The 25,948-nt window shown below is 45.9% G+C and overlaps 2 protein-coding genes across 4 annotated transcripts in view; both read right to left on the reverse strand.

The window, feature by feature from the left end:
• Positions 1–2,183: 2,183 nt before the first annotated feature.
• lzic (leucine zipper and CTNNBIP1 domain containing) lies at positions 2,184–12,362 on the reverse strand. Of its 2 annotated transcripts, XM_043676190.2 has the most exons (7): positions 12,344–12,362; positions 11,180–11,314; positions 8,475–8,610; positions 6,212–6,310; positions 5,125–5,220; positions 4,793–4,874; positions 2,184–2,475 (listed from the first exon to the last, which is right to left on the reverse strand). In XM_043676190.2, the coding sequence occupies exons 2-7, from the start codon at positions 11,278–11,280 to the stop codon at positions 2,417–2,419; spliced, it is 573 nt and encodes a 190-aa protein (XP_043532125.1). In that variant the 5' UTR covers positions 11,281–11,314; positions 12,344–12,362; the 3' UTR covers positions 2,184–2,416. The 2 variants fall into 2 exon arrangements, with proteins under 2 accessions (XP_043532125.1, XP_087836413.1); XM_087980287.1 differs by lacking the exons at positions 4,793–4,874; positions 12,344–12,362 and having other exon boundaries at positions 11,180–11,508.
• A 4,997-nt stretch (positions 12,363–17,359) lies between these two features.
• pik3cd (phosphatidylinositol-4,5-bisphosphate 3-kinase, catalytic subunit delta) overlaps positions 17,360–25,948 on the reverse strand; it is a 235,114-nt gene continuing 226,525 nt past the window's right edge. For both annotated transcript variants that reach the window (XR_015753428.1, XM_087980286.1), the window contains one exon: positions 17,360–17,575. Coding sequence is in view for 1 of the 2 variants with exons in the window: in XM_087980286.1 (XP_087836412.1) it covers positions 17,551–17,575 (25 nt within the window). In the remaining variant the exon portion in view is untranslated. The remainder of the gene's footprint in view (positions 17,576–25,948) is intronic.

The following is a 25,948-nucleotide window of genomic DNA, read 5'->3' on the forward strand; positions in this document are numbered from 1 at the left end:
GAACAAACGGGAAATCTCATAGAAGCCTATAAAACAGGACTAGACAGAGTCAATGAAGGAAGGAAGTTCTTGATGACTGGGTACTCCAAAACCACAGATCATAAACTAAGGATAGAGGGAGGACCATTTAGGACTGAGATGAGGAGAAATGTCTGCACCTGGAGAGTGGGGAGCCTGTGGAAATCTCTGCCACGGAAAGCGAGGGCAGCCAAAGCATTGAATGTTTTCGAGGAGGAGTTAGGTGTAGTTCTTAGGGCTAAAGGGATCAAAAGATATGGGAAGAAAGTGGGAACAGCAGCCCCTGAGCTGAGTGATCAGCCATGATCATACTAAATGGCAAAGCAGGCTTGAAGGACCAAATGGCCTAATCCTGCTCCTATTTTCTATGCTTGCAATGACACTAGCGATATCTACACAGGCTGCACTGATGGTATCCAAAGAACTAACTGTCTAGGGTTACATAGAATGACATAATGGGGGGTGGGGAAGGATTTCCATACCACAGCAATAGCCAGTTCTGCCAAGAGAGAACTGGAACAAAATATATTGTTGGAAATATTACTGCATTTGTAATTCAATATATTTAACATCTCTGGCAGTAGAATACTGCAGCACTGCGGAAGACTAATTATTATGTGCTAAGTATCGTAGCACAGGTTTATACCTCCTGTGCAATGCCTCCTGCTGACTTCCAAATTTCCAGTTGTGTTGCCATGGAAAGATGTTTGAGTAGAGGCCAAGTGCCTGGCTCTGGGGAGAGAGGTATGTATGAGAAAGAGAGAGAAAGAGAGAGACAGACACACACACACAGAGACAGACAGACACAGAGAGAGACATCCAGACAGAGAGAGAGACAGACAGACAGAGAGAGATTGACAGACAGAGACATACAGAGAGAGACAGACAGACAGAGAGGGAGAGAGAGAGAGAGAGTGTGTGTGTGTGTGTGTGTGTGAGAGAGAGAGAGAGAGATAACCCAGGCCAGTTTCACACACCATCTAGTGGCTGATTCCCAACCAGCACCAAAACAAGGATGTTATGTTGAACAATGGACAAAAGACAAAAAGCTCACTTCGAACATTACCATCTCAAAACAATTAGCGATAATGAATGAACATTTGTAACTATCTCCCTTGCCCACAAGAAAAAAGTCATTTTTTAAATAAACATGAGGAAATTCAAAAGCCCATAATTTTCTGTATCAGCATATTAGATTAGAAATTAGATTACTTACAGTGTGGAAACAGGCCCTTCGGCCCAACAAGTCCACACCGCCCCACCGAAGCGCAACCCACCCATACCCCTACATTTACCCCTTACCTAACACTACGGGCAATTTAGCATGGCCAATTCACCTGACCTGCACATCTTTGGACTGTGGGAGGAAACCGGAGCACCCGGAGGAAACCCACGCAGACACGGGGAGAACGTGCAAACTCCACACAGTCAATCGCCTGAGGCGGGAATTGAACCCGGGTCTCTGGCGCTGTGAGGCAGCAGTGCTAACCACTGTGCCGCCGTGCCGCCCATATTACTGCAGATGCTGGAATCTTCACTGGAAACAAAAAAACGTTGGAGATCACAGCGGGTCAGGTAACATCCGTGGAGAGAGAGTGAGCTAATGTTTCGAGTCTAGATGACTCATCACAGCAATAATTTTCTGGCTGGGTATATGAATAGGAAGGATTTAGAAGGATATGGGCCAAATGCTGGTAAATGGGACTAGGTCAAATTGGAATGTCTGGTTGGCGTGGACGGGTTGGACCGAAGGGTCTGCTTTTTGTGCTGTATGAATCAATGACCTGATCAAATTTTTGTTATCCCAAAGAACATTTTTAAGAAATCTTTCACAAGCTGAGGGTGTTGCTGGCTAGGCCAGCCCCTGGAGAAGGTGGTGGTGAACCACCTTGAAATGCAGCAGTCCATGCCTTGTAGGTACAGCCACAGTGCTGTTAGGGAGCTCCAGGATTGTGATGCTACGACTGTAAAGGAACAGAGATCTTCAAGATGGTCTTTGGTTCAGACAGGAGCTTTATAGGGGGTGAGGTTCCCATGTATCTGTTGCCAAAGAAAAGTTGGTGAGTTTCTCCCTTTTAAATCAAAACCTGCACAAGACTGGGCAGTGAAAGATTTGACGTAACCTTCATCATCTCTCGATTGTGAGTAAACCAACGATGGAATGGTATACATGGAAACGAGAATTTTATTTTATAAAGGATGACATTCAAAATGCTAGTGTTTAAAGTTGAATACATAGAGAAAGATTTGGAAAGGCTGTGCATACAAAGAACATATTTACAAGTACTATTCTGATTTTACATTTCTTCAGATTGAAACAAAAAAAACAAATGAGAGATTAAAATGTAAACAATAATAATCGGGATGGAATCTGGAAAGCAAGATCTTAAGTCACTCCTCACTTCTTTGTGATTTCCACTCCTGAACTGGCAAGAGCAAGGATTTTATCACCAGTTCCTGTAGAATTAAAAAAAACACATCTTGTTATTGCACTAACTGTAGCTTCTTCAAAAAGCTCTCTAACAGTAAAGGGAGAAAAACAAGGCTTGCATTTTTCTAGCGACTTTCACAACCGCTGCTCGTCTCAAAACACTTTACAGTCACCGACGAATCCCTGAAGGGCTGTTGATCTGCACACAGCCAGCCCTCACAAGCACCAGTGCAATTATGACCAGACAAGCTGATATTTTTGATGTTGATTGAAGAGAGGGATATTGACCAGAGATAACTTTGACAAAGCAAATTGCTACAGTTGGACATCTGTAATAGACACAGAAAGTGCTGGAGAATGTCCTTCTACCAGGGGTAATTTCCTTGCTCCTCTTCCGAATAGTGTCATGGATTCATTTATGCCCAACTGAAAAGGCAGAGAGGGCCTTGGCTTTAACGTCTCACCTGAAGAATAGAACCTCTGGCAGTGCAGCACTCCCCCTGGACTGCAGGGGAGTGTCAGCTTTGATTCCTGTGCATGAGTCCCTGGGGTGGGTCCTGAACCTGCAGACTGGTGAAGCAGAGGTGTACAGTCTACTAATTGAGTCAGATTCCCTAGAATCCCTACAGTGTGGAACCAGGCCATTCAGCCCATCAGGTCCACACCAACCAGACCCCCTTCTCTAAATCTCTGCATTCCCCATGGCTAATCCACCTCACCGGCGCATCCCTGACACTATGAGCAATTTACCAATCTACTTAACCTGCACATCTTTCGACTGTGGGAGGAAACCGGAGCATCCGGAGGAAACCCACAGGGAGAATGTGCAAACTCCAATTAGACAGTCACCCGAGGGTGGAATCAAACTTAGGTCCCTGGTGCTGTGAGGCAGCAGTGTTAACCATTGAGCCATCATGCCACCCTTTCCATTCCATAGAGTTAAGCTATTTCCCCCAACGGACTCCCCATGTTTCAGTAACTTGAACTGTTTTTATCTTCTTCCATTCCGTTTCCACATTCCCACCCGTTGAGGCCAGAGGAATGGCTGGGTCAGCTGAGGCCTGCTGCTGCCTTAGTGTTCGAGCTGACAGCTCGCAGCTCTGCAGAACAGCAAAGGGCGTGGCTCAACCTGACCATTTATTCTCGGCTTGTCAAGTGTCCGAGAGCTGTCCCTCAATGGAGATCAAGCTTAAACAGCAAATACAAAACTTTACACATACTGAAATGGCTTTTTCTTTTCCTCTACCACATATAGATATGGTTCCATTAGCATTGTGACCATGATATTACGAGTTGCAAAACAAAGCTGGACATGGGGATAGCACAGAGGAATGGAATTCAGGTAGATGACCATCCACGATCTAAAATGATGGAGCAAACATGAGTGCCTGAATGGCCTACTCCGATTCCTTTGGTGAAATTTCAGTTCTATAATTCTAGCTAATTTGTAAATATGTCCAACAAAATTTAGTGCTATTTTAATGTTTTGGCCTATTCAATGTATTTTCTATCTTCATAAATGCGTTTACATGGTTGAGAGAAGTCTATGTCCACGTAAATAAAAACCAAAAGAACTGTGGGTGCTGGAAATTAGAAACCAAAACAGAAACCGCTGGAGAAGCCCAACAGGTCAGGCAGCGTCCGTGGAGAGAAACCAGAGCCAACCATTCTGAGGAAGGGTCACTCAACCTGAAACGCTAACTCTGATTTCTCTCCACAGACACCACCAGCCCTACAGAGCCACCCCCAGCCCTGCAGAGCCATCCCCAGCATTCTCCGCTTCTGGTCCTATATCCACATCGTTATGTATTATTGTTAATAATTGGCTTAACAAAAGCAGGAGTCAATATGTGACATGCCCTTGGCAGATGGTTCTGGGCAGGGAGGGCGAAACAAGGGGATACCAGACCCACGTGATTTCCCATCAGTCCCTACGAGAGAGGGTGGCACAATCTAAAATCAGTAGCGTATACGAAGGGTTGTCTGAGCTTGTCAAAAGCACCAGTGGTGCCAGTGATGCTGCCCTTGCCTTAATTTGGTTGCATGGGCAGTCAGACAGGAACGAGATTCATGTTTTTTCAAAACAGTACTTAAAAAGGTGGCAAAGGGAAGTTGCTACAATTAGAGTGTGTCCCTTACCCATAGGGGGGCAGCATCGCCATCCCAGCTACTTCCTGCCGCATCTTCAAAACTCCTCCCCAAGTTTCCAGAAGCTCACTAAAATCTCAAAATTGGAATTGCTTATTTCCACTGCGCTTTGATATTTGTCAGAACGGATCTTATCGAGCTGTAAAGTTTAACAATACGGCTCCGGAAGGCAGACACATATTCACTGGGACTTACCAAGGCCTCCGGAAACTTTCTCAAACTGACTGAGTGCAGCACTGACGTTTACTGAGAGAAAAACTTCTTCTTCAGGTGTGAGCTGAATGAAGGAGCAGAACACTAATTAGTGTCTACGTTCTCAAAAAGCAGCCAAGAATCTCATTCTGTGAAAGCAATGTTCGCTAACGTTGCCCACCACACGGTAAATAGTCGCTCTAAGATAGTTTGCAGCATTGCTGGTCAATCATCTCATTTGTCAATTTGTGCTCTATCGCTAGATATTTCTTAACATTAAAACAGTTGTCCAACTGACTTGTAATGTCATTTTATTTTGAAAAACACATCCTTACCTTCTCTTCCAGCTTCCTCAGCGCTGTGAGCACCTCAACTTTCTGCTGGGTGTAGACATCTCTCGGCAGTTTTCCGACTATTACATCTCTGTCTATCTGAAGGAGAACAAAGCTAGATTTTTAAGAAATACTTTAATTTTTTTAAAGTCATTCATGGGACGAGGGCATTGCTGGCTTGGTCACAATTTATCCCCTATCCTAAGTGCCCAGAGGGCAGTTAGAAGTCAATCACATCTTATTTATCCTCAAGCAAGTGGGGGCTGAGCTGTCTACAACTAAGTGACTCACCCTGTCATCTCAGAGGGCAACAAAAGGTCCATCGCATTGCTGGGATCCGGCCCGTTTAAGTAAGAACACCAAGCTCCCTCCCTCGGAAGGATATGAAACAGATGGGAATTTAGAACAATCTGTCTGCTTCGTGATTATTAATCAAATGAGTGTCTTCAAACAGTTCCAATCCCAGCACAGCGGCTGAAGAATTTAAATTCAAGCAACTTAACAAATCCAGAATAAAAAGTTATCAGTTCGATCACAGAACTACCAGATTGACATAAATCCCCCTTTGATTGACTAATATCCTCTAGGGAGGGAAATCTGCCTTTTTAACCCTGACTGGCCTAAATGTGACTCCAGACCCACAGCAATCTGGCTAATTCTTAACTGCCCTCTGAAACGGCCCAGCATACCAGTCACTGTCAAGCTGCAATTAAGGACAGACATTAATTATTAGCTTTATCTTCACTTTCTGTGAATGAACAAAACAAAAAATATCAAATTAAAATTGGTGTTATCCAGACTTCTCAAAGCAATCCTCAACCACTTTAATTGAGAGAAAAATATGTAATATATTTTATAATGAAAGCACCCTGATCCTTTAATTGGAACGTAATCCTTCAATATTACTCTGAGTGTAAATAGGTATAGGGCTGAAAGGGTTAAAACAATAACACGGTGAGCTAGTAGTATACAACCGTCATCTGTCATACCATCTGTCCTGAGTCTAACCTTCAAGCTTCGCACTCACAAATGCCAACAGCATGACTGAAGCATTCAGCAGATTAATCAGAAGCACTGTGGGGGTGGTTACCTCGGCCAGCCTAGTCCGCAGCTGTCCAGGCTGCTTCTTCGCAAACATTTGGATAACCTCTGGAGTTTTAAAGGCCTGGCTAATGGCTGCTTGGATCGCCTGCCAAAGAGAAGGGAAGAAAATAAAGATTAAAAGCTTCCTTGGAGGCTGAAAGAAGATACAAATGTTGGCACATCCACCAAATCCAATTCTCTCAGAAGAAGAGCTCAGGGAAGCCTTTATGCTGGGTATTTTAGCAGAAGACTGAGATAATCCACACTTAGTTGTGAAATTGAGGTGATACAGTTATTCTCCAGCAGAAATGTTCCACCATTATATCAAGGGATGTTCTATTCAGGAAGGTTTCCTCACTAACCTGTGCAGCACTCAGCTGAAGGCCATAAAGCTCACACTCTAAGTGTGTGATTTTTTAAAATGATTAATTCAGAGGTTGTGGGCATTGCTGGCTAGGCCAATATTTATCGCCCATCACTAAATGCCCAGAGGGCAGTTAAGTATCGCCAACGTTGCCATGGATCTTGAGTCAAATGCTGACCAGACTGGGTAAAGATGGAAGATTTCCTTTTATGATGTACATTAGTGAACTAGTTGGGGTTTTTACAATAACTAGTGATAGTCTGTGGCCTGGCCTCTGGATTACTGGCCCAATATCACACCCTCTACACCATCACACTCTCTCCCCACTTAATTTCACTCATCATAGAATCTGACAGCACAGGAGACCATTCAGCCCTCGGTGATTGAGCCAGTTGTTTCCCATTAGTCCCAATCCTCAGGCAGTGTTGACACTGGGCCACCTTTTTATTCAAATCAAATTTCAGCAACCGCCTTCCAGAATGGAATTTGAACCCAGGTGGCCAGAACATTAACTCAAGATTCCAGAATGACTGGCCCAGTGACATTACCTCTACATTACTGCCTCCCTCTGACAGAATCTGAAAATTTCATGCTCAGACGCCACTATCACTGAACCTTCATTTAACTGGCTGCCTTTCTGCATTTCAGGGGCAAGATCTGACAGTACATCCCCTGTTCAATTCTCCATTTTATTTTCCCCTCTGCCTAACGTCGGCCTCTCACAGCTGGAGCTTGTCTATAGAACATTGACCATGCTGTTCCAAGATTCAATGAGTAAAGACAGTTGGATAAGTGCATGAACGTGCAATGTTTGGAGGGATATGGGGGTCAAATTCAGGCAAGTGGCACTAGTTTAGTTTGGGATTATGGTCAGCATGGACTGGTTGGACAGAGGGGTCTGTTTCTGTGCTGAATTACTCCATGACTCTATAAATTCAACAAGATGTTTTGATAGACTAATCCAATAATTAATTAAAACTACAATTTTACTGGAAGGTCTATTACAGTTTGGCAAATTTACTTAATGTTTAGCTGTGTGTATCAGCAGAAAATACATGCACTCACTTAATCTCATGCTTGAGAAAGCACAAGTGAATCCACTTGCCCGTCTCTAAGCTACTCTGCTGTATAAAGTCAATAATACAGAAGACTGTTCCTAGCCACCAAAACACGATATTCAAGACAGACAATGACTAAACGGTCTGCTTCCTGTTTATGGCACATGATGTTTGGGAAGAAAAACCCAAGCACAAAACATTAAATGAGCTCAGTAACTGCAGCGCTAAAGAATTGACTGGGAAGAGTGAATCTAAAACCCAACTCAGCCAAATCTCTGGCTCAAAAGAGTATTTCTGACAAAGCTGTTAACCATCCTGTCTGGTTATCGTTAAGCCTGGGCTTGGGAGAAATTACAGACATTTCAAGTTGACAATTTGCATTTATGCTGCACCTTTAATGCAGGAAGTGACACAAGATACTTCCCAGGAATGTCTCAAAACTAAAACTGGTATCAGGTAAAAAAGGAACTATATAAAAGCAGGATACTGCAAATTCTGGAAAAGCAGAATGAAAGCAAAATACTGGAAGTATTCAATCATTCATTTATTCCAGCTCTGATGAAAGATCAATGACTGGAAAGATCAACTCTTTCCCATTCTGCAAACACTGGTAAACCAACTCAGTTTTCTTTTCTCTGAATCAACAGGTATCGCTGACTGGGTCAGCATTTACTGCCTGTCCCTGGCTGCCCTGGGGGGAACAGAATTTTCTGTTTCTTTTCCATTGAGAGGATTTAAATAAGTTGATCCAGAAAGGAAATCACTTTTACACAGCCACAGTTCAATTCTTGCTGCCCTGGACAGTCCCAGCTTAAAACAAGTACAAATTTGTCAGCTCCATTTCTTACGAGCTGCATCCCGCTGAGTTCATCAACTAACGTCATATCTCCAGACATGATTTTCTTCAGTGACTCATTGAATTCACTCAGCTGTTCCAAAGTCTCCTGTTTTGTTTCTTCATATTCTTCTGGCTCAAGGTCCTCCCTGAAAACGGTTTGTGCAGGGAAAAAGGGACAAATAATCAATAAACATAATTAAAATCTTACGGGACAGCTGCCAAAAAATACATTTAAACAAGCAACATTAATTTAAAGTGCAATGGAATTTTTATGTTTTTCCAAATCGAGCCAATTTGGAACATTTGTAATTTCCTGCAAAAGGATTATGAGTTCAAAATGTCAAAATCTGTGCAATGTTCCCATTCCCAAGCCCCAGGTACACACACAATGCAAATTTTTCAAACTAAAAGGCGACTCTGGTTTCCCATAAAATATACACATATATAAGTAGGACAAGCAACAAATTTCAACATCTGAGGCTGCATGACATGGAGTTAATGACTTTCACCTTCACGAAAGAGAGAGATAAGGACAGACATTCACACACGCAAGGTTCCAGCATTCACACAAACAGGGAAAATAACTGGATTTTGCTTTCATTCTAAGTCATACTTATTCCTTTCTCACAGTTTGAACTAATTCTACTGGCTGTTAAACATATATCATCATCTCTGAGCTCCTACACAATCTTAAAACCACATTCTTGGTACAGAAGCTGAAAGTCTAATTGATGGTTTCTTTTTTGCTTCTTAAAACACCCCCACAACACTGATGTTTTTGAAACATTAATTCTCCTGATTTTTAGCTTCTTGAAATTGAATTATGTCTGGGCTGACATTCAGGTTAATAATATACTGCACAATGCCAAAGCAGTCGTATTTTTTTTCCACTTAGCTCCAAATCTTGAAACTACTGGTCACTGTTAGGTCCTTCTAGTCCTCCACCTCCCCAAAGGATCGTTCTTCTCGAGATGCATGGTAGTGGGACTTAAGAATTCAAGATTCTGACCTTCTCTCAAAAAGCGTTCTCTCACACTGATCTGCTGTAGCAGAGTGTCAGATTTAAAGGGAATGGTGGGGATGTACCCCTTTCAGGTATAGACTTAATTTGCAGCTAAACTTTGTTGCAAATTGATTTTACTTAGACAAGGTCTGGACAAGTTTATTAAATTCTCAGACAGACTGTGTCAACAAACCCGGGTAGTGACTGATACAGAAACATAATCCATTTCAATTATTTTTGATTAATCAGAATGGTTTCTATCACAGCTTTCAGTCTTTGAGATCCTCTTTCTCCTTTGTTTTTTTGTCTTGTTTGGTTCCTGATAGTCTGTCACTCCACTGCCAAGAGGCCAAACTCAGAGCATCCTTTATGCTGGCTGTTATCCAATTAACTTGCTCCTCACCCGATCATCTTCAGTCCCGTGTATAAGGGCACTTTCCTTGACCAATCAGGAATAGTTCATGTGGCTGTTGTTAACTGTACATATTTAGGGAAGAAATCAGGTAAAATACAGAGAGGTTGATTCCCCTTGTGAGAGAGTTTGAGGGCGGCACAGTGGCTCAGCTCACTGCTGCCTCACAGGGCCAGGGACCCGGGTTCAATTCCACCCCCGGGCAACTGTCTGTGTGGACTTTGCACATTCCCCCTGTGTCTGCGTGGGTTTCCTCTGGGTGTTCCAGTTTCCTCCCACATTCCAAAGATGTGCAGGTTAGGTGAATGGGCCATGCTAAATTGCCCATAGTCTTCAGGGATGTATAGGTTAAGTGCATTAGTCAGGGGTAAATGTAGAGTGATGAAGTAGGGGAATAGGTCTGGGTGGGATACTCTTTGGAGGATTGGTGTTGACTTGTTAGGCCAAATGGCCGGTTTTCACTCTGTAGGAGATTCTAGAGAGCATAATCTCAAAATAAGAGATTACCATTCTAAGACAGGAATTTCATCTTGCAGAGGGTAGAGACTTGGTCAAATCCTTTACCACAAAAAATGGTTGAAACTGGGTCATTACGTGAATTCAAGTTTGAGATAGAGAGATTTTTAATCAGTAAAGGAATCGAGGGTTATGGAGAAAGGTAGGAAAGTAGAGTTGAGGATTATCAGATCAGCCATGGTCTTATTGAATGTCAGAGTTTACTTGGTGGGTTGAATGGCCTACTTCTGCTCCCAAGTAGTATGTCCTTGGTATTGCAATGATTTTACTAAAGGGTGAGACATTCACACTCTATTCTCTCTCAGATTTCCATGAACAGTCTTCAAGCTATTGTCCATTTGCTGTAAATCAGTAGCTTTAAACTTGTTACAATGTCCCAGAATCCCTCTGCCTTTGCATCATTTTACACTGTACTCTACCTCTGTTTTCTCACTTTAATGTCCGATAAAGAAGTGTATCTATATAATCAAGTGTGACTAAAAAAAAACATTAGTTTCTAATAGTTTCGGATAATAAAATGAGATTTGACCAATTGTCATTGTTATTAGTAGCTTAATAATTTTACAACTCTGGAAATTTATGATCCAGTTATACTCCAATGAACCATCAGAGAGACGTTTTACCGTGCTGAAGGCACTACAGAAATGCAAGTTGCTGCCAGTACACTTCACACCACCTGATGTTAAACCATTCGTGAACAACACATTTTACACTTGAAGGGGATGACAGGAGAGAAAAACAAAAACAATCTAAACAGAAGTTTCTGACTGTTCCTGTACCACACCTGCATGTTTCAAGATCTTGCAACTGTTGCATCAGTCTGTCCATCTGCTCTTCTAAGTTCCGTTTCAGTTTACTCGTCTCACTCTTCCCTCGTGATGCCATCTTCAGACTAAATTCCAGACAAACAGGATTGTTCCTAATAAGTTGAAAGATACGAACAATTATAAAGAAATCAGAGGTAATACAGTTGTGTTAGACTACAGAACACTTCTTCAGGAATCATACTGTTCCTAATTAGAGCAGAAAAGTTAATCTCCTTCACAAAACTTTTACACAACTCATGTGGAATTATACGTGCAGCAGAGGTGTGAGTGAGTGGGGAGTTGTGGAGGGGGAGAGTGAGGGAGGTTGGGTGGGTGGGGGGGGGGAGAGTGAGGGAGGTTGGGTGGGTGGGGGGGGGGGGAGAGTGAGGGAGGTTGGGTGGGTGGGGGGGGGGAGAGTGAGGGAGGTTGGGTGGGTGGGGGGGGGGGGGAGAGTGAGGGAGGTTGGGTGGGTGGGGGGGGGGGAGAGTGAGGGAGGTTGGGTGGGTGGGGGGGGGGGGAGTGAGGGAGGTTGGGTGGGTGGGGGGGGGAGAGTGAGGGAGGTTGGGTGGGTGGGTGGGGGGGGAGAGTGAGGGAGGTTGGGTGGGTGGGTGGGGGGGGAGAGTGAGGGAGGTTGGGTGGGTGGGTGGGGGGGGAGAGTGAGGGAGGTTGGGTGGGTGGGGGGGGGGAGAGTGAGGGAGGTTGGGTGGGTGGGTGGGGGGGGAGAGTGAGGGAGGTTGGGTGGGTGGGTGGGGGGGGAGAGTGAGGGAGGTTGGGTGGGTGGGTGGGGGGGGAGAGTGAGGGAGGTTGGGTGGGTGGGTGGGGGGGGAGAGTGAGGGAGGTTGGGTGGGTGGGGGGGGGGAGAGTGAGGGAGGTTGGGTGGGGGAGAGTGAGGGTGGATGTAGGAGGTGGTGAGAGAGTGGGTGTAGGGGGGCAGTGAGAGTGGGTTGAAGGGGAGACCTGGAGTGGGAGGGGGTGGAGTGTGCAAAGGGGGAGAGCAAGGATTGGGGGAGAGAGTGAGGGCAGGAGGACAGAGTGAGGGTGGAGGTGAGGGGGACGGGGACAGTGAGGGTGGGAGGTTGGGGGGAGAGGATGGAGGAATAGAGCTGAGACCGTCCCGACTTGCTCCTCACTCACTCACTCACCTCTCCACAGTGGGGGACCTCCCTGGCGACGGACCAACATCCGGCTCGCTGGCCAATCATGATGCGATCATCAGCGCAGCTCTGTGTCCGGCTGAATCGGGTCCCTGAGAACAAACGATCCGCAATGTCCGTTCCCCCCGCCCTATGAAGGTGGAATGTTGCAGCAAAGGAAAAGGATTTTCTTCCATTCCCCCCAAACCCTGTTGTTTCCATTTTATATTAATATTGTAGAGGATTAGCAGCACCGAATGCTGGCTCTCTGGAAGCTAAACTCAGTTAGATTTGCAGCTGTAAATTCTTTCTGTTCACAAAATTATGAAATTCCTTTCTGAATCGCTCTCTACCACACTCTCAGACTGTGCTTTCCAGATCCCAATCTCTCTAAGTTAAAATGCTTCTCTTGTCACCTCTGGTTCTTTTCCTAATCACCTTTCCCAACAGTACCTTCTCGACCCACTTCTGCCAAAGCGGACACTTTTTCCTTCTGTGTTTTTTAAAGGGCCCTGTTGATCCAGTTGCCTTTTGAAAGTAGTTGAGCATTGAGCAATGTGGGTGTGTGGGGTTGGAGATGGATCAGTCAGGGTGAGGAGTTTGGTCTTGAGTCACTTCCTATCAGAGCTGGGAGGAACAGCATCAGTGAGATTAAGAGGTACCATCTGGAACAGAACTGTAAAAGGTGAAGTGAAACACAGGGACTTTTCCACGTGGAACAAGGCAACAGAGAGAGAGGATTCCCACTGAATTAACTCAAGCATAGGAAGAAGGAAGACTTTGAACCAAGACATGTTTCAACACAAGAGGCAGAGGCTCAAACGCCATTTAGGAGGGAATGGGATAAATGTTTGAAAAGGGCAAATGTAAAACATTTTTGGGTGGGGTTACAGTAAAGACCAGCAACCTCAGAATAAGCTGAATGCACTGTTATTGTGTTTTAATTTTTAGTAATTTGTTGAAACTGTCTATATACTTAAGTTTAGGACAGTGTGAGAAGTTACACAAACACTCAGAACACTGCCTTTTGTGAAACCACTTAGAATCATGTACAGGACAGTAGAGCAGATGAGGCCATTGAGTCAGTCCACACCTACCCCCTACAACTCATTTCTCTATGGTTTGGTTAAGGTTAGTTAGTGCCTGCTTGCTCTATGTTAAAATTCAGGTGGAGATCAACCTTTAGGAAGATTCCCTGTTTATGAAGGTAAAGGTAAAGTCACCATAATCCCATTGGACCATAGGGTTGCTCTCTCAGGTTTAACCTGTGGATCACCATGCCTCAGGTGAGTGGAGAGGTTGGGGAAGAGAACCCTTTACCTGTTGAGTTATTATCTTCATGTAGAATCTCTGAAACCATTGAGATTGCAATGCAACAGGTTAAACCAAACAATCTTGCCTCCATCTAGTGGTAATCAAGAGGATTTCAATATTCTCTGACATGACATTGCAACTTGTTTTTAAAAAAATGTTGGGAATCAATATAAAAAAAATTCTCCAAGATGTGTTGTAACTTGTATCGATAATTAATTTTTAACATTTTCACAGTTCTGTTGGGTAATTGATCTTCTTTTCAATTATGCCATCTAATGTTAGTATTACACTTGGCCAAATACAAACATTATTCTTTTTATGTCGTTCTAACAATGTATTTTAACCCTAGCCTTAAACATATTCAGTGAGGACAGTGACTCTGGAATTTGTAAATATCCTGCACTTCATTGTGTCTGTGTGTGGGGTGGGGGGAGGGGTGTATGTCTGTGTATGTGTGTGTCGGGGGGAGTGTATGTGTGTGTGTGTCTGTGTATGTTTGTGTCGGGGGGAGTGTATGTGTGTGTGTGTGTCTGTGTATGTTTTTGTCAGGGGGGAGTGTATGTGTGTGTGTGTGTGAGGGGGGAGTGTATGTGTGTGTGTGTATGTGTGTGTAAGGGGGGAGTGTGTGTGTCAGGGGGGAGTGTATGTGTCAGGGGGGAGTGTATGTGTATGTGTGTCTGTGTATGTGTGTGTCAGGGGGGAGTGTATGTGTGTCAGGGGGGAGTGTATGTGTCAGGGGGGAGTGTATGTGTATGTGTGTCTGTGTATGTGTGTGTCAGGGGGGAGTGTATGTGTGTCAGGGGGGAGTGTATGTGTGTGTCGGGGGGAGTGTGTCAGGGGGGAGTGTATGTGTGTGTGGGTGTCAGGGGGAGTGTATGTGTGTGTGTGTGTCAGTGTTGGAGTCTGTCTCCAGTGACCACTCCCAGGCTATGTTGGTTGCTGTTCCTTTTTCTTCTTTTTGCAGAAATTCCCTAAGACACTATCCTCCAAAAAGTGTCACTCTGAAGCAACTGATGTAGCTGATCAGTGAACTTCAGGGATATGTGGTCCTGCACTTCAAGATTCTTCTGTTACTTTTTGAACAAATCCTGTGGCCATCTGTCCTAACATCTCCTCGTGTGTCTCAGATATCCACTCTCTCAAAGTGTAGTGGACACTTTAATGCATTAGAATCCTTACAGTGCAGAAAGAGGCCATTTGGTCCATTGGGTCTACACTTACTTCTTAAATAGCATCTCACCCAGAACCCAACTGTCTGCCCTCCCCATAACCCTGCATTTCCCATGGCTGATCCACCCAACTGACACATCACCAGACACTATGGGTAATTTAACATTGTCAATTCACCCTGACCTGCACATCTTTGGACTGTGGGAGGAAACAATAGCACTCGGTGGAAACCCACACAGACACGGGGAGAATGTGCAAACTCCACACAGAGAAAGTTAAAAATCATACAACACCAGATTATAGTCCAACAAGATTATTTGGAGGTGCCAGCTTTTGAAGCGCTGCTTCTTCGTCAGGTGGTTGTGTAGCAGGATCTTACGACACAGAATTTATAGCAACAGATTGCAGTGTCATGGACTGTAACTGCACAGACGCAAACCCCCTCTCTCGTATACAAGCTTTCTCTCATATACTTACACATACATCCCTCACACTCACACCCACACCCTCTCACAGACTTATACCCCATTACACTCACACACATACACGCACTGTCTCATAGACACTCACACTCCCACATACACCCACTTGCACACTCTCGGTCTCCCGTGCACACACACACACATATAAGTTTGTGAGGTGAATTTGTACTTGCAGAATTACATTTTATTTTGCTCAAAAACTGCATAAATCCATGTAAAATTATGTCACTCCCAATTTAGAAATAGAATCAGCCTGACCTAACATTGGGACACAGAGAGACTTTAACTTCACAACTTCAATGCATTATCTGAGCTGAGATGGCACCTATTGTTAAAAGCTATCTTGAGAATGTAACTTTTAAAAAACTCTGGGATTTACATATGAAGGAACTGAAACTAACATGATCATTCTAAAGGATGAAAGACTCAAGCTAAATGTGTTTAATATTACATTCCTTGACACTGCAATCCTGTTGCTATAAATTCTGTGTCGTATGATTCTGCTCCACAACCACTTGATAAAGGAGCAGCATTCCGAAAGCTAGTGCCTCCAAATAAATCTGTTGGGCTATAAGTTGGTGTTGTGTGATTTTTAACTTTGGCCACCCCAGTCCAACACTGGCACCTCTATATTATCCACACAGATGGTCAGCCAAGACTGGAATCGAATTGAGTCCCTGGTGCTGTGAGGCAGTAGTGCTAACCATTGAGCCATATTAATGCAAGTTGTTGTTGTAAGTTATGCTAATAAGCACTACTCATTCTGTTTGAGCTCTCAGCCAACCCCATGCCTAAACCGTCCTATTGTGTGAATAAACCAGTGACCCCCACCCCTGTTTGGTGCTGTCACCATTTTCCTCTGTGATTTCTCCTTCTCCCCAGTGTTGATGGTCACAGTGTGACGTGTGTTTGTAAGTGCGCTAATCCCCAATTCAGTTGAACAACGCTGACATATAATGGCGTGTGGTCGCAGAGGACAGAATCTCGCAGATTGAACATTTTTGAAAGGAGAAAGAAAGAAAAATGCAAAGAGTTAATCTTGAACAATGGAAAATGACTTCATGCCCAGGCTCAGGGAGAGTTACCAGGCCTGGGATCCTCAACTGTTTATTTTCCATAACCCACCACTTCCTCAGGTCTGACATCATTCCAGCCTGATGCTGGGAAACTCTCTACCGGTGATGTCAAGCACAGTCAGACTGCAAGCACAGTCAGAATTTCCTCATGCAGGGATGTGGTTAATTTGCATATAGGATGTGTTTACATTGCAATTTGCAACGTGTGTGATACCTGCCATTAACCTTTAAGCCTTCAGTTGTACTCTGGCCTCCCACAGCTTGTTCGCACGAGGTTCATTGCTGCCCAGATTTCCACCATTTGTAACCTGACACATAGAATCCCTCCAGGATGGGAAATGCAGGGACGGACCTTGGACCGTCAGCTCAGACTTGATGGGTCGAATTCAGCACTGACCCTCGAAAGTGCACCCTACTCTGTGACCCGACATTTCCCATCACACTACGGAGCAATTTAGCACAGCCAGTCCACCCTAACCTCCACGTCTTTGGACTGCGGGAAGAAATGGGAGGAAACCCACACAGACTCGGGGAGAATGTGCAAACTCTACACAGACAGCTGCCCGATAGTGGAATCGAACCTGGGTCCCTGTGAGGCATCAGTGCTAACCACTGAGGCACCCATCCGCCCTTGTCAGCAGTGATCTTGCAATATTTTTAAGGCAGAGGTAGATAGATTTTTGAGGACTAAAGAATTAAAAGATTATCAAGGAGTATGCAGGAATATAGAGTTGAGGCTAAAATCAGATCAGCCACGATCCTATTGAAAGGGGGAACAGACTCTAATCCCTCGCTGGCATCTTGGTGGATCAGGCTCGAGGGGCTGAGGGTAGCCTATAACGGTTCCTTATTTGTATGTTCAAAAGTTACAGCGAGTACTACATTTGCTATAAAGTGCTTTAGGACATTGCAAGGTCATGAAGGTGCTATATAAATGCACATCTTTTTTTAAAAATGAACACAGTAATTAAATAAATACAAAATAGGGTATTCTGACTTTTTATTTCCAACATTATTTCTGCAAACCCACTGGGATGTTCTGAATGTCCACTTCTCAATAATATTGCATTTGTAATGCCACCAGTGTCTCCCCGGGTCCAGTTTCCAAATAGGCTCCCAATGATCTCAGTTTCACAGATCCATAATCTGTCAAGGCTGAACATAGCTCCATCATTCACAAGGTGATGAACTTACATATCCTGTGGAAGGTTTTACACATACTGTATTATACATTAAATACAATGAAATTGTTCTCATTTCACAAATTGTCCATTTTAATCATTGAAGCATTAAGTTATTTGAAGCAGAGTTGTAATTCATGAAGTATCCAGTTTGCTTTGAGGAAGAACAGCCTGTAAATTCTGCATGAACATGATTTAGAGATGGGGCTGGCTCAGCCACTGTACTGACAGTCTTCCGCCGCAGTCTCTCCATCTACTGCTTACTCTGTGCGCATCGAAATAAAGGAGTGAACAGAGAACAGAACTTCTTTACACTCAATGTCAGTGTAGAAATAGTCTGCTCAGATTTTTATTTTCTCCTCTCTCTCGTCTCCAACTTGAAGCCCCCTCCACTGAAACCAAGAGACACCCGGGAAGTTACAACCAGAAGACCATAAAATATAGCTACTTGATGAAGGAGCAGTGCTCCAAAAGCTTATATTTTCAAAATAAACCAGTTGGACTATAGCCTGGTTAAATCATGTGATTTTAACTTAATAAATTATAAGAGCATATGTCCCTGCCTGGGTGTGCCTGGAGAAGGAGCACACAGTGTCCACCAACACCCTGCAGTTGTTCAGGGAGAGTTGGGCACCGCAGGGAATGAAGTGTTTTATTTCCGCCTCCAACTCTATTTTGATTTAATCCCTGCCCCCCCCTTCACTGTTTGATCACGCAGCGTTGCCCTTTGATGATGAAGGGCTTGTCACTGGCCACTCGGGTGTTTCTTCCTGGTGGTGGAAATTGCATAAAGATTTGTACACCTTGTGTCTCTCACTGTGTCTCACACCTGCACACTCACAGCATGGGTGCTGGGGAAAATATAAGCACAATCACAGTTAGGCGGTAGTGTAGAAAGAACAGAAAAAAAAAGGGGGAAAAAATAGGAGCAGAATGAGGCCATTCAGTCCATTGAATCTGCTTCCCATTCAGTCGTGACTGATATGTTTCTCAAGCCCATTCTCCTGCCTTCTCCCTGTAATCCCTGATCCCATTACTAATCAAGAGTCCATCTATCTCAGTCTTAAATTCACTCAGTTACTTGGCCTTCACAGTCCTCTGAGGCAATGAGTTCCACAGATTCACCCCTCCCTGGCTGAGGAAGTTTCTCCTCATCTCAAAGTTCCTTTCACTCTGAGGTTGTGCTCTGGGGTCCTCATCTTTCCCAAGGTTAGAAACTCCTTCTCCACACCCACTGAACCGAGGCCTCTCGGGATTCTGGCCCTTTCAGAATCTCGGTGACCAGGCCGGCTGGATTGCCTGATGGAAACCAAAGCATTAAAATCATCGGAGCCTCTTCACCTACTGACACACAAACATACAAACAAGGTGCTACACAAATGGAAGCCATTCAAGCCTGCTCTGCCAGTTGGTAAACATCAGGGCTGCTCCGATCCCTCCACCACCACCACCACCACCGCCAACCCCCCCCCCCCCCCACACACACACACAATTGAGCCCCTCCTCCATAATCTTTCACTCCTTGATTATCAAGAATCTGTCTGTATGTTATTCAGAGACTCTGCTTCTGCTGCCTTTGGAGGGAGAAGGTTTCCCATAGACCCATAGGTCAACTTTTAGAGGGTGACCCCTCATTCTGAGGGATACTCAGCAGCTATGGTACATTGTTCAGTGGCTGTGCCCAGTGGAGATGGGGGTGGGCTCGGGCAGAGTTGGGTTCACGTGTGGTATCTCGGTCAAGTCTCTCAGTCTATGGGCAGATCGAGGTGGGGCTGGGGTGGGGGGCACTTGTGGACGATATAGCAGAGGGATGGCATGTGTGGTTAAATCCAAGATGGTGGTAAAGATGGCCACCAGAAGCAGCCCTTCCTTAAACAGGCCGGACAATGTTATGGAGGGAGTGAACCTGGTGTTGGCTGAGAGCTGCCTGCGCTGGTGGGGGAAGCCACCAAATCTCAGGCGATCAGGCTTCTGCTTTCACTCTCATGCTCTTTTCCCTCGAGAAGAAACCTTTCCGTTCTCCACGGAAATTCTGAGCAGCAGTGCTCCTCCACAAGGAAAGGTCCGTCCTCCACCAGCGCCTTCCCCCGATTGTCCAGCCCCTCCAGGGAACTCCTCCCTTTGTCACAGACATCAGGCCCCGGAGACTGTATCTTTGTCCCGAGGGGAAGGGGGTGTGGTCTTCACCTTCAGGAGAGTGTTCCTTTGTGACCTGTTTCTGATGGACTCTTGGTGCAGGGGTGGGGGTTCTGTGGATGAGACCTTCAGTGCCAAGGTCAGTACGGTCCGTCACTTGGGGTTTCTCTACTCCAGAGGTGAAGACTTTTTAGTGACTGTGACAAAAATGTAAAGGAAATCCTATTGCGGTAGTCTGCCCAGCACTTACTGGGCAACATTTGAAAGATGGGAGAGAATAGTGGAGGAAACACTGGAGGGCACAGAATGTACTCTGGGTGGGGGCCTGGGGCCTCCAATTATCCAGAATGGCTTGGCAGTACCACTATTGACCAATTATTAACCTGTTCAGTGTCACCCACATTGGGTTCTGCCATGGCCACTCAGCCCCTGAACTCATTCCAGCCTTGGGCCAAAATGGGATAAACAGATGGCATGAGAGCGACTGCTCTTGACATCAAATCAGTACTTGAGGTAGCATGACATCTAAAACCAAAACCTCGAAAAGCTAGACTTAACGGGAATTGGGGAAATCTCCTCTGGTTGGAATCATACCCAGCACATAGGAAGATGGTTGTGGTTGTTGGAGGTCAGTCACCTCAGCTCCAGGACATCTCTGCAGGAGTTCCTCAGGGTAGTGTGCTAGGCCCATCATCAGCTGCTTCGTTAATGCCCTTCCCTCCATCACAAGGTCAGAAATGGGGATGTGCACCAATGATTGCACAATGTTCAGCATCATTTGCGACATTTGAAACAGTGTCCATGTGTTAGGAGATCTGGACAATATTCGGGCTTGGCTGACAAGTGGCAAGTCACATTCACACCACACAAATGCCAGGCTATGACCATCACCAACAAGAGAGTATCTAACCATCTCTCCATTCAATGGCATTATCATAATTGAATACCCCAGTATCATCGTGAGTAGGGTGGGGAGAATGTGGATAAGAATGGAACTGGGATTGGGTTGAGGGAGTGAGGGGGGAACTGAGGGGGCCACATAGCCCAATGCCAAGGGCTGGTCCTGAGTGCCACCAGTGCCCTACCCCCTCAAAGACCATCTCCTGAAGAGGAAATTTGTGTTGTCCACAACACAGTTGTTCCGAGATGTCCACATCTGTGTGTGTGTGTGTGTGTGCGCGCACGCGAGTGCGTGCACTGTGCGGACTCTGAAGTGGACGGGGACTGACTCTAACAGAGATCGGGGGCAGCACAAGGAAAACTTTGAGCAGAACAATCATCCCCCAGACTCCAAACCTTAACTTTGTTGCCCTCTCCACAGGAACTGCCAGACTGTCTGAGTTTCTCCAGCACTTCCCTCCCATTCTTCCCTCTCTGCTAGGGCAGACCTGGGATAAATGACACCCCTTCCCGGGAACGTGGGACATCTGACGAAGTTCCAGGACGATGCTCACCCTGGCTCCCTTAACCATTTGTCACATTTCTCCTCAAAGGTAGACTTATTCCTCTCCCTGTGGGGAGCTCATCTCATGTTCTCCCAACTGGAAAGATGTTTCTCTCAAAATTCACTCTTGGATTTCTTGCTCATTATCTTGGATTGACGGCCTCTTGCTCTGTTTTTCTCCCTGAGGGAAATATTGCGCGCTGCCACTTGCCCTGAAACTTTTTTCACTTTGAAGATATTTCCTCAGTCACTGGTTCCTCCGCAGGGAGAATCGCAGCAGAAAGTGGTCACAACCTCACTCACCCCCAACTCCAGTCAAGTCTCATAAAATTGAGCATAAAAAGAGGGGGAAAAAAAGAAAAACAAAACAAAAAAAAATTGAGCTGATTTTCTAAAAGATGAAACAGACACATAGTGAAAGGTCATGTGACAGTAGGGCTCCATGATGATTGACATCCTGGTTGACCAAAGGCAGGAACCCACAGGGAGGGGGAAGGGGCAGGTAAAGGTATGAGGTTACCCTCCTCCATTTCCCAGAAAACATTCAACACGAGCTGTTGGCTGTCGAGCTGAAAGGGCATCTTCGATTATAAATAGAGGCATGGTCAACAAAACCTTTGTGGCGACTGCCTTGGTGGGGTGGTAGAGAGGGGAAAACCTCACAAACTTTATAATGTACATGAATGAGCAGTTGCACCTCTAAGGCCATGGGGCCCGTGCTGGGAAGTGGGGTTAGAGTAGTTGGGTTGGCACAGATTCAGTGGTCCGAAGGGCCTCTTCTGCACTATCTTCCCCAATGGCATTGAGGGAGGTGCTGGGTACCAGTGATTGTGATGAGGTTGTGGGTCTATATGAGGGGGAGGTTTCAACTTCACAGGCTCTCCCATTGGCCCCCACCTCCCCAGCTCCAGTTCATATTCAAAAAAGGTGATAGGTGAAAAACATCATGGTCAAACTGTCTTGAGGAAATTCACAGGGTGTTTAATGCACAAAATGGACTGTCCCGGTAAAAATGAGACATCCCTCACCCTGTCTAAGCCGGGCCCCTACCAGTGTTAAAATCAGGCCTATATACGTATATCTGCCCTACCAATTTTCTCACCTCCCAGAAGAGTCTCCACCTGGTGCCAGGAGTGGGAATTGACAGCCATGAAGGGGCAGGTGGGAATAAGCTTTCAACTCGTGGCCCCTCTCATTCAGTCCTTGGCTGCCAGCAAAGATATCAAACTCCTGAAAAGCTGTTTACTTGAAGTATGTTGGCGCGGCTAATAATTTATATTGATTATAACAATTAGTAAAACAGCTTGTAAAGCCTTCAGTGTTTTTAAAAGGCCTTGCGAAGGCTTTACATTGCAATAGAAATGTTTTAAGAGATGGCCCTGTCACGTGTCTCTGCAGTCAGGCAGAATATTGAATTTATTAGATGGCACCCCCAGCTCCATATCTCATGAAGTCACTCAGCTCCACCAGTTCATAACCACCACATACACTGGGCTCCCTTCTATGTATTTCTGACCCAAACAGCAATGTGACCTTCTATTTCCCCCCCTCTCTCTCCTAAATATATCTATTGTTGTCACCTCTGCCCTTCCCCATGGCTGTGGGTTCCACATTTTCACTGCACCCCGGCTCAAACAGCTTCTCCTGAATTCACAACTTGATTAGATTAGATTAGATTCTCTGCAATATGGAAACAGGCCCTTTGGCCCAACAAGTTCACACCAACCCTCTGAAGAGTAACCCACCCACAACCATTTCCCTACCCTATATTCACCCCTGAACAATACACCTAATACTATGGACAATTTACCATGGCCAATTCACCTGACCTGCACATCTTTTGGATTGTGGGAGGAAATCGGAGCACCTGGAGGAAACCAGTGCTGACACAAGGAGAATGTGCAAACTCCACACAGACAATCACCGAAGGCTGGAACCCAGATCCCTGACGCTGTGAGGCAGCAGTGCTAACCACTGAGCTGCCCTTGGTGATTATCTTACACTGAATTGTTATGGTGCTGGAGGAGACCATTCGGCCCTTGAAACGAGCATCATTACCCAGGCAAAAACAAGGACTGCAGATGCTGGAAACCAGAGTCTAAATTAGAATGGTGCTGGGAAAGCACAGCAGGTCAGGCAGCATCCGAGGAGCAGGAAAATCGACGTTTCGGGCAAAAGCCCTTCATCAGGAATAGAGCCATTACCCAGGGCCCATCTCCTGCCTGCTCCTACATCCTTGTATGCTATTCCCATCCAATCCCCTCTCTGATGCCGCAATGAAATCTGCCCCCACCACACTTGCAGGCAGTGGGGAGGATTCCCGACCCTGATCACCCACTGGGTTTTCTCCTGTCACCCTTGATTCATTGGAATATCATGGTGCGCTGTCACTACTGGCCTCTCATGGTGAGTCTGGAGGTTAGAGAGAGAAAAAGAGACAGAGAGAGAAAGGGCAAAAGAGACAGACGGCAAGAGAGACAGATTGAAAGACAGAGACAGGGAGAAAGCAAGAGAGAGATTGAAAGAGAAAGAGAGAGACAGAGTCAGAGAGAGAGAGAGCCGAGACAGAGAGATACAGATTGAAAGAGAAAGAGGCAAAGAGAGAGAGACACACACAAAAATAGAGGATACAGAGAGAACGAGACAAACAGAGAGAGAATAGGTTTGTTCAGTTCACTGTAGCTCGTCCCATTCTGATACATGCTCTGGTAGAAAGTACGGAGGCAAATGTCATAACAACAGGAATCTGCTGGTCTGTTGAGAAACTTCACAATGTCGTGGGGTCTGTGTCAACATTCTGTAGATTGTGTGTCTAGAATGGGGAGTTCTCAAAGTTGGGATCAGGTCACCAGGTGAACCTTTGGAGTTCGGGATTCTGAGGCAGCCGTGGATCTCAGACTGTACAAGAAACGCTGCGCCCCACACTGACTGCTTTCTGAGGGGGGCTGTGGCAATTCTCAAACCTTGAGGTGGGGTGACGGTGAGGCAGGGCTTGGGACGCCCTGATGATGTACCTGGAGGGGGCCCTGGGTGATAAAGAGGAAGTCCATCAGAACTCCACATCCTGTGTCCAACGTGTGACACAGTACAAAAATAGGGGACTCATTTTACACCGCTCCTAAACGTGGACAGAGTGAGGGAGCTCTCCCTCCAGCAGGGGAGACCCAAGGTGGGGGAGGGGGAGGGTGGAATTGCTGAGATGTGTAAAATTATGAGGGGCATAGACAAGGCCGACAGTGAGGCACCTTTCCCTTTGATGGAGAGATCAATAACCAGGGGACGTAGATTTAAGATAAGTGTCAGAAGCTTTAGAGGAATTGTTTTCCACCCACAAGGTGTTGTTAGTCTGGAACACGCTGCCTATAAGAGTGGGGGGGGGGGGGGGGGGGGGGGGGTTAGAGGAAAAACCCTGATAAACATTGGGAAAAACCCTCAAAACATCAAGTATTTCATTGTGCGAGGTCAAGGCTGTGGGCTACCTGCTGGAAAATGGAATGAGAATAGTGGTGGCTTTTCACCAGCATGGGATGGATGGGCCAAATGGTCTTTACCTGTGCTGGGGACCTCGACAAGCTTCCTGGGGTGCAATCGGTGTTCTCCACGAGCTCCCGACGCGGCCTGCAGACAATAAGGGCTCAACAAGCAACCCCTCCATCCCCCACACACCGGGGCAGGGGGAGAGCAACACATACCCCCCACTGAGTCCCACAGGAAGGAAACTGCAAACAGCCGACTGCGGCTCTGAGTGAGGCAGGTCCTCACCTGAGGATCTGGGAAGTGAATATCTGAATAGCGAGCAAGAGATAACGAACTGATGCCTGTGAAAGGGCGAGGCCTGGGGACCCACACCAACCGGCTGGGGGAGGGCTGGAAGCTGCTATTGCCTGCCAGGAACATGCTTGGCACATGCCAGTGATGGCAGAGGAGGAGGAAGAGGTGCTAGCGAAATGCTGAACACGTTCGCTGACCCAGGAAAGCGCCGGAAGGTGGGAATCTGTGGCACCTTAATGCGGAATTCATCTTCAGAACTGCCTCATTGTACAACCCTGTAGAAATATAACCAGGAGGAGCTCACTGGAAATGGCTCCAGATAGAGGTACTACCTGGGTCTGGGTTTGATTTGTCTGGGCTAGATCTGGAGGAAAGTCAGCCTCTGGGGTCATACAAGTGACTCCAATCCCCTGCTGGGTTCACACCTCTGCCTCAGGTTCGATGTTTAAATCGTTTCCTTAACAGAGGATGTGGGTGCCACTGGCTGGGCCCAGCATTTATTGCCTGTCCTTAGTTGCCCCTTGAGAAGGTGGGGGTGAGCTGCCTTCTTGAACCACTGCAGCCCGTGTGCTATAGGTAGATCTTAATTCCCTGGGGACGGAATTCCAGGATTTTGACACTGAAGGAACGGCAATATGTTCCTGGGTCCAGATGGTGAGTGGCTCAGAGGGGAACTTGAAGGTGGCGTTGCTCCCATGTATCTGCTGCCCCTGTCCTCCCACAAGGAGAAACCAGTAGAACTTGTGATCGGTGCATACTAGTCTGACTTAGTTTCATAGTGTTATAGTAATAGAAGCAGGAATAGGCCATTTGGCCCATTGTGCCTGCTCTGCCATTCATTAAGATCATGGATGATCTATCCACCATCTCGGCTCCTCCTTCCTGCATTATCCCCATAATCCTTAATTCCCCCACCATGCAAAAACCTATCCAACTGTGTCCTGAAAATAATCAATGAAGGTGCCTCTAACTGCATCCTGCGGCTGGATGGAGGTGGGGGTAGGTTTGGATTCTACCTCCACCCCCCACCCCGAGGAGTT

This window comes from Chiloscyllium plagiosum, unplaced genomic scaffold, assembly GCF_037043375.1.
Source record: "Chiloscyllium plagiosum isolate Xiang-an unplaced genomic scaffold, Cpla_swu_hap1 HiC_scaffold_37, whole genome shotgun sequence".
Taxonomy (NCBI): Eukaryota; Metazoa; Chordata; class Chondrichthyes; order Orectolobiformes; family Hemiscylliidae; genus Chiloscyllium; species Chiloscyllium plagiosum.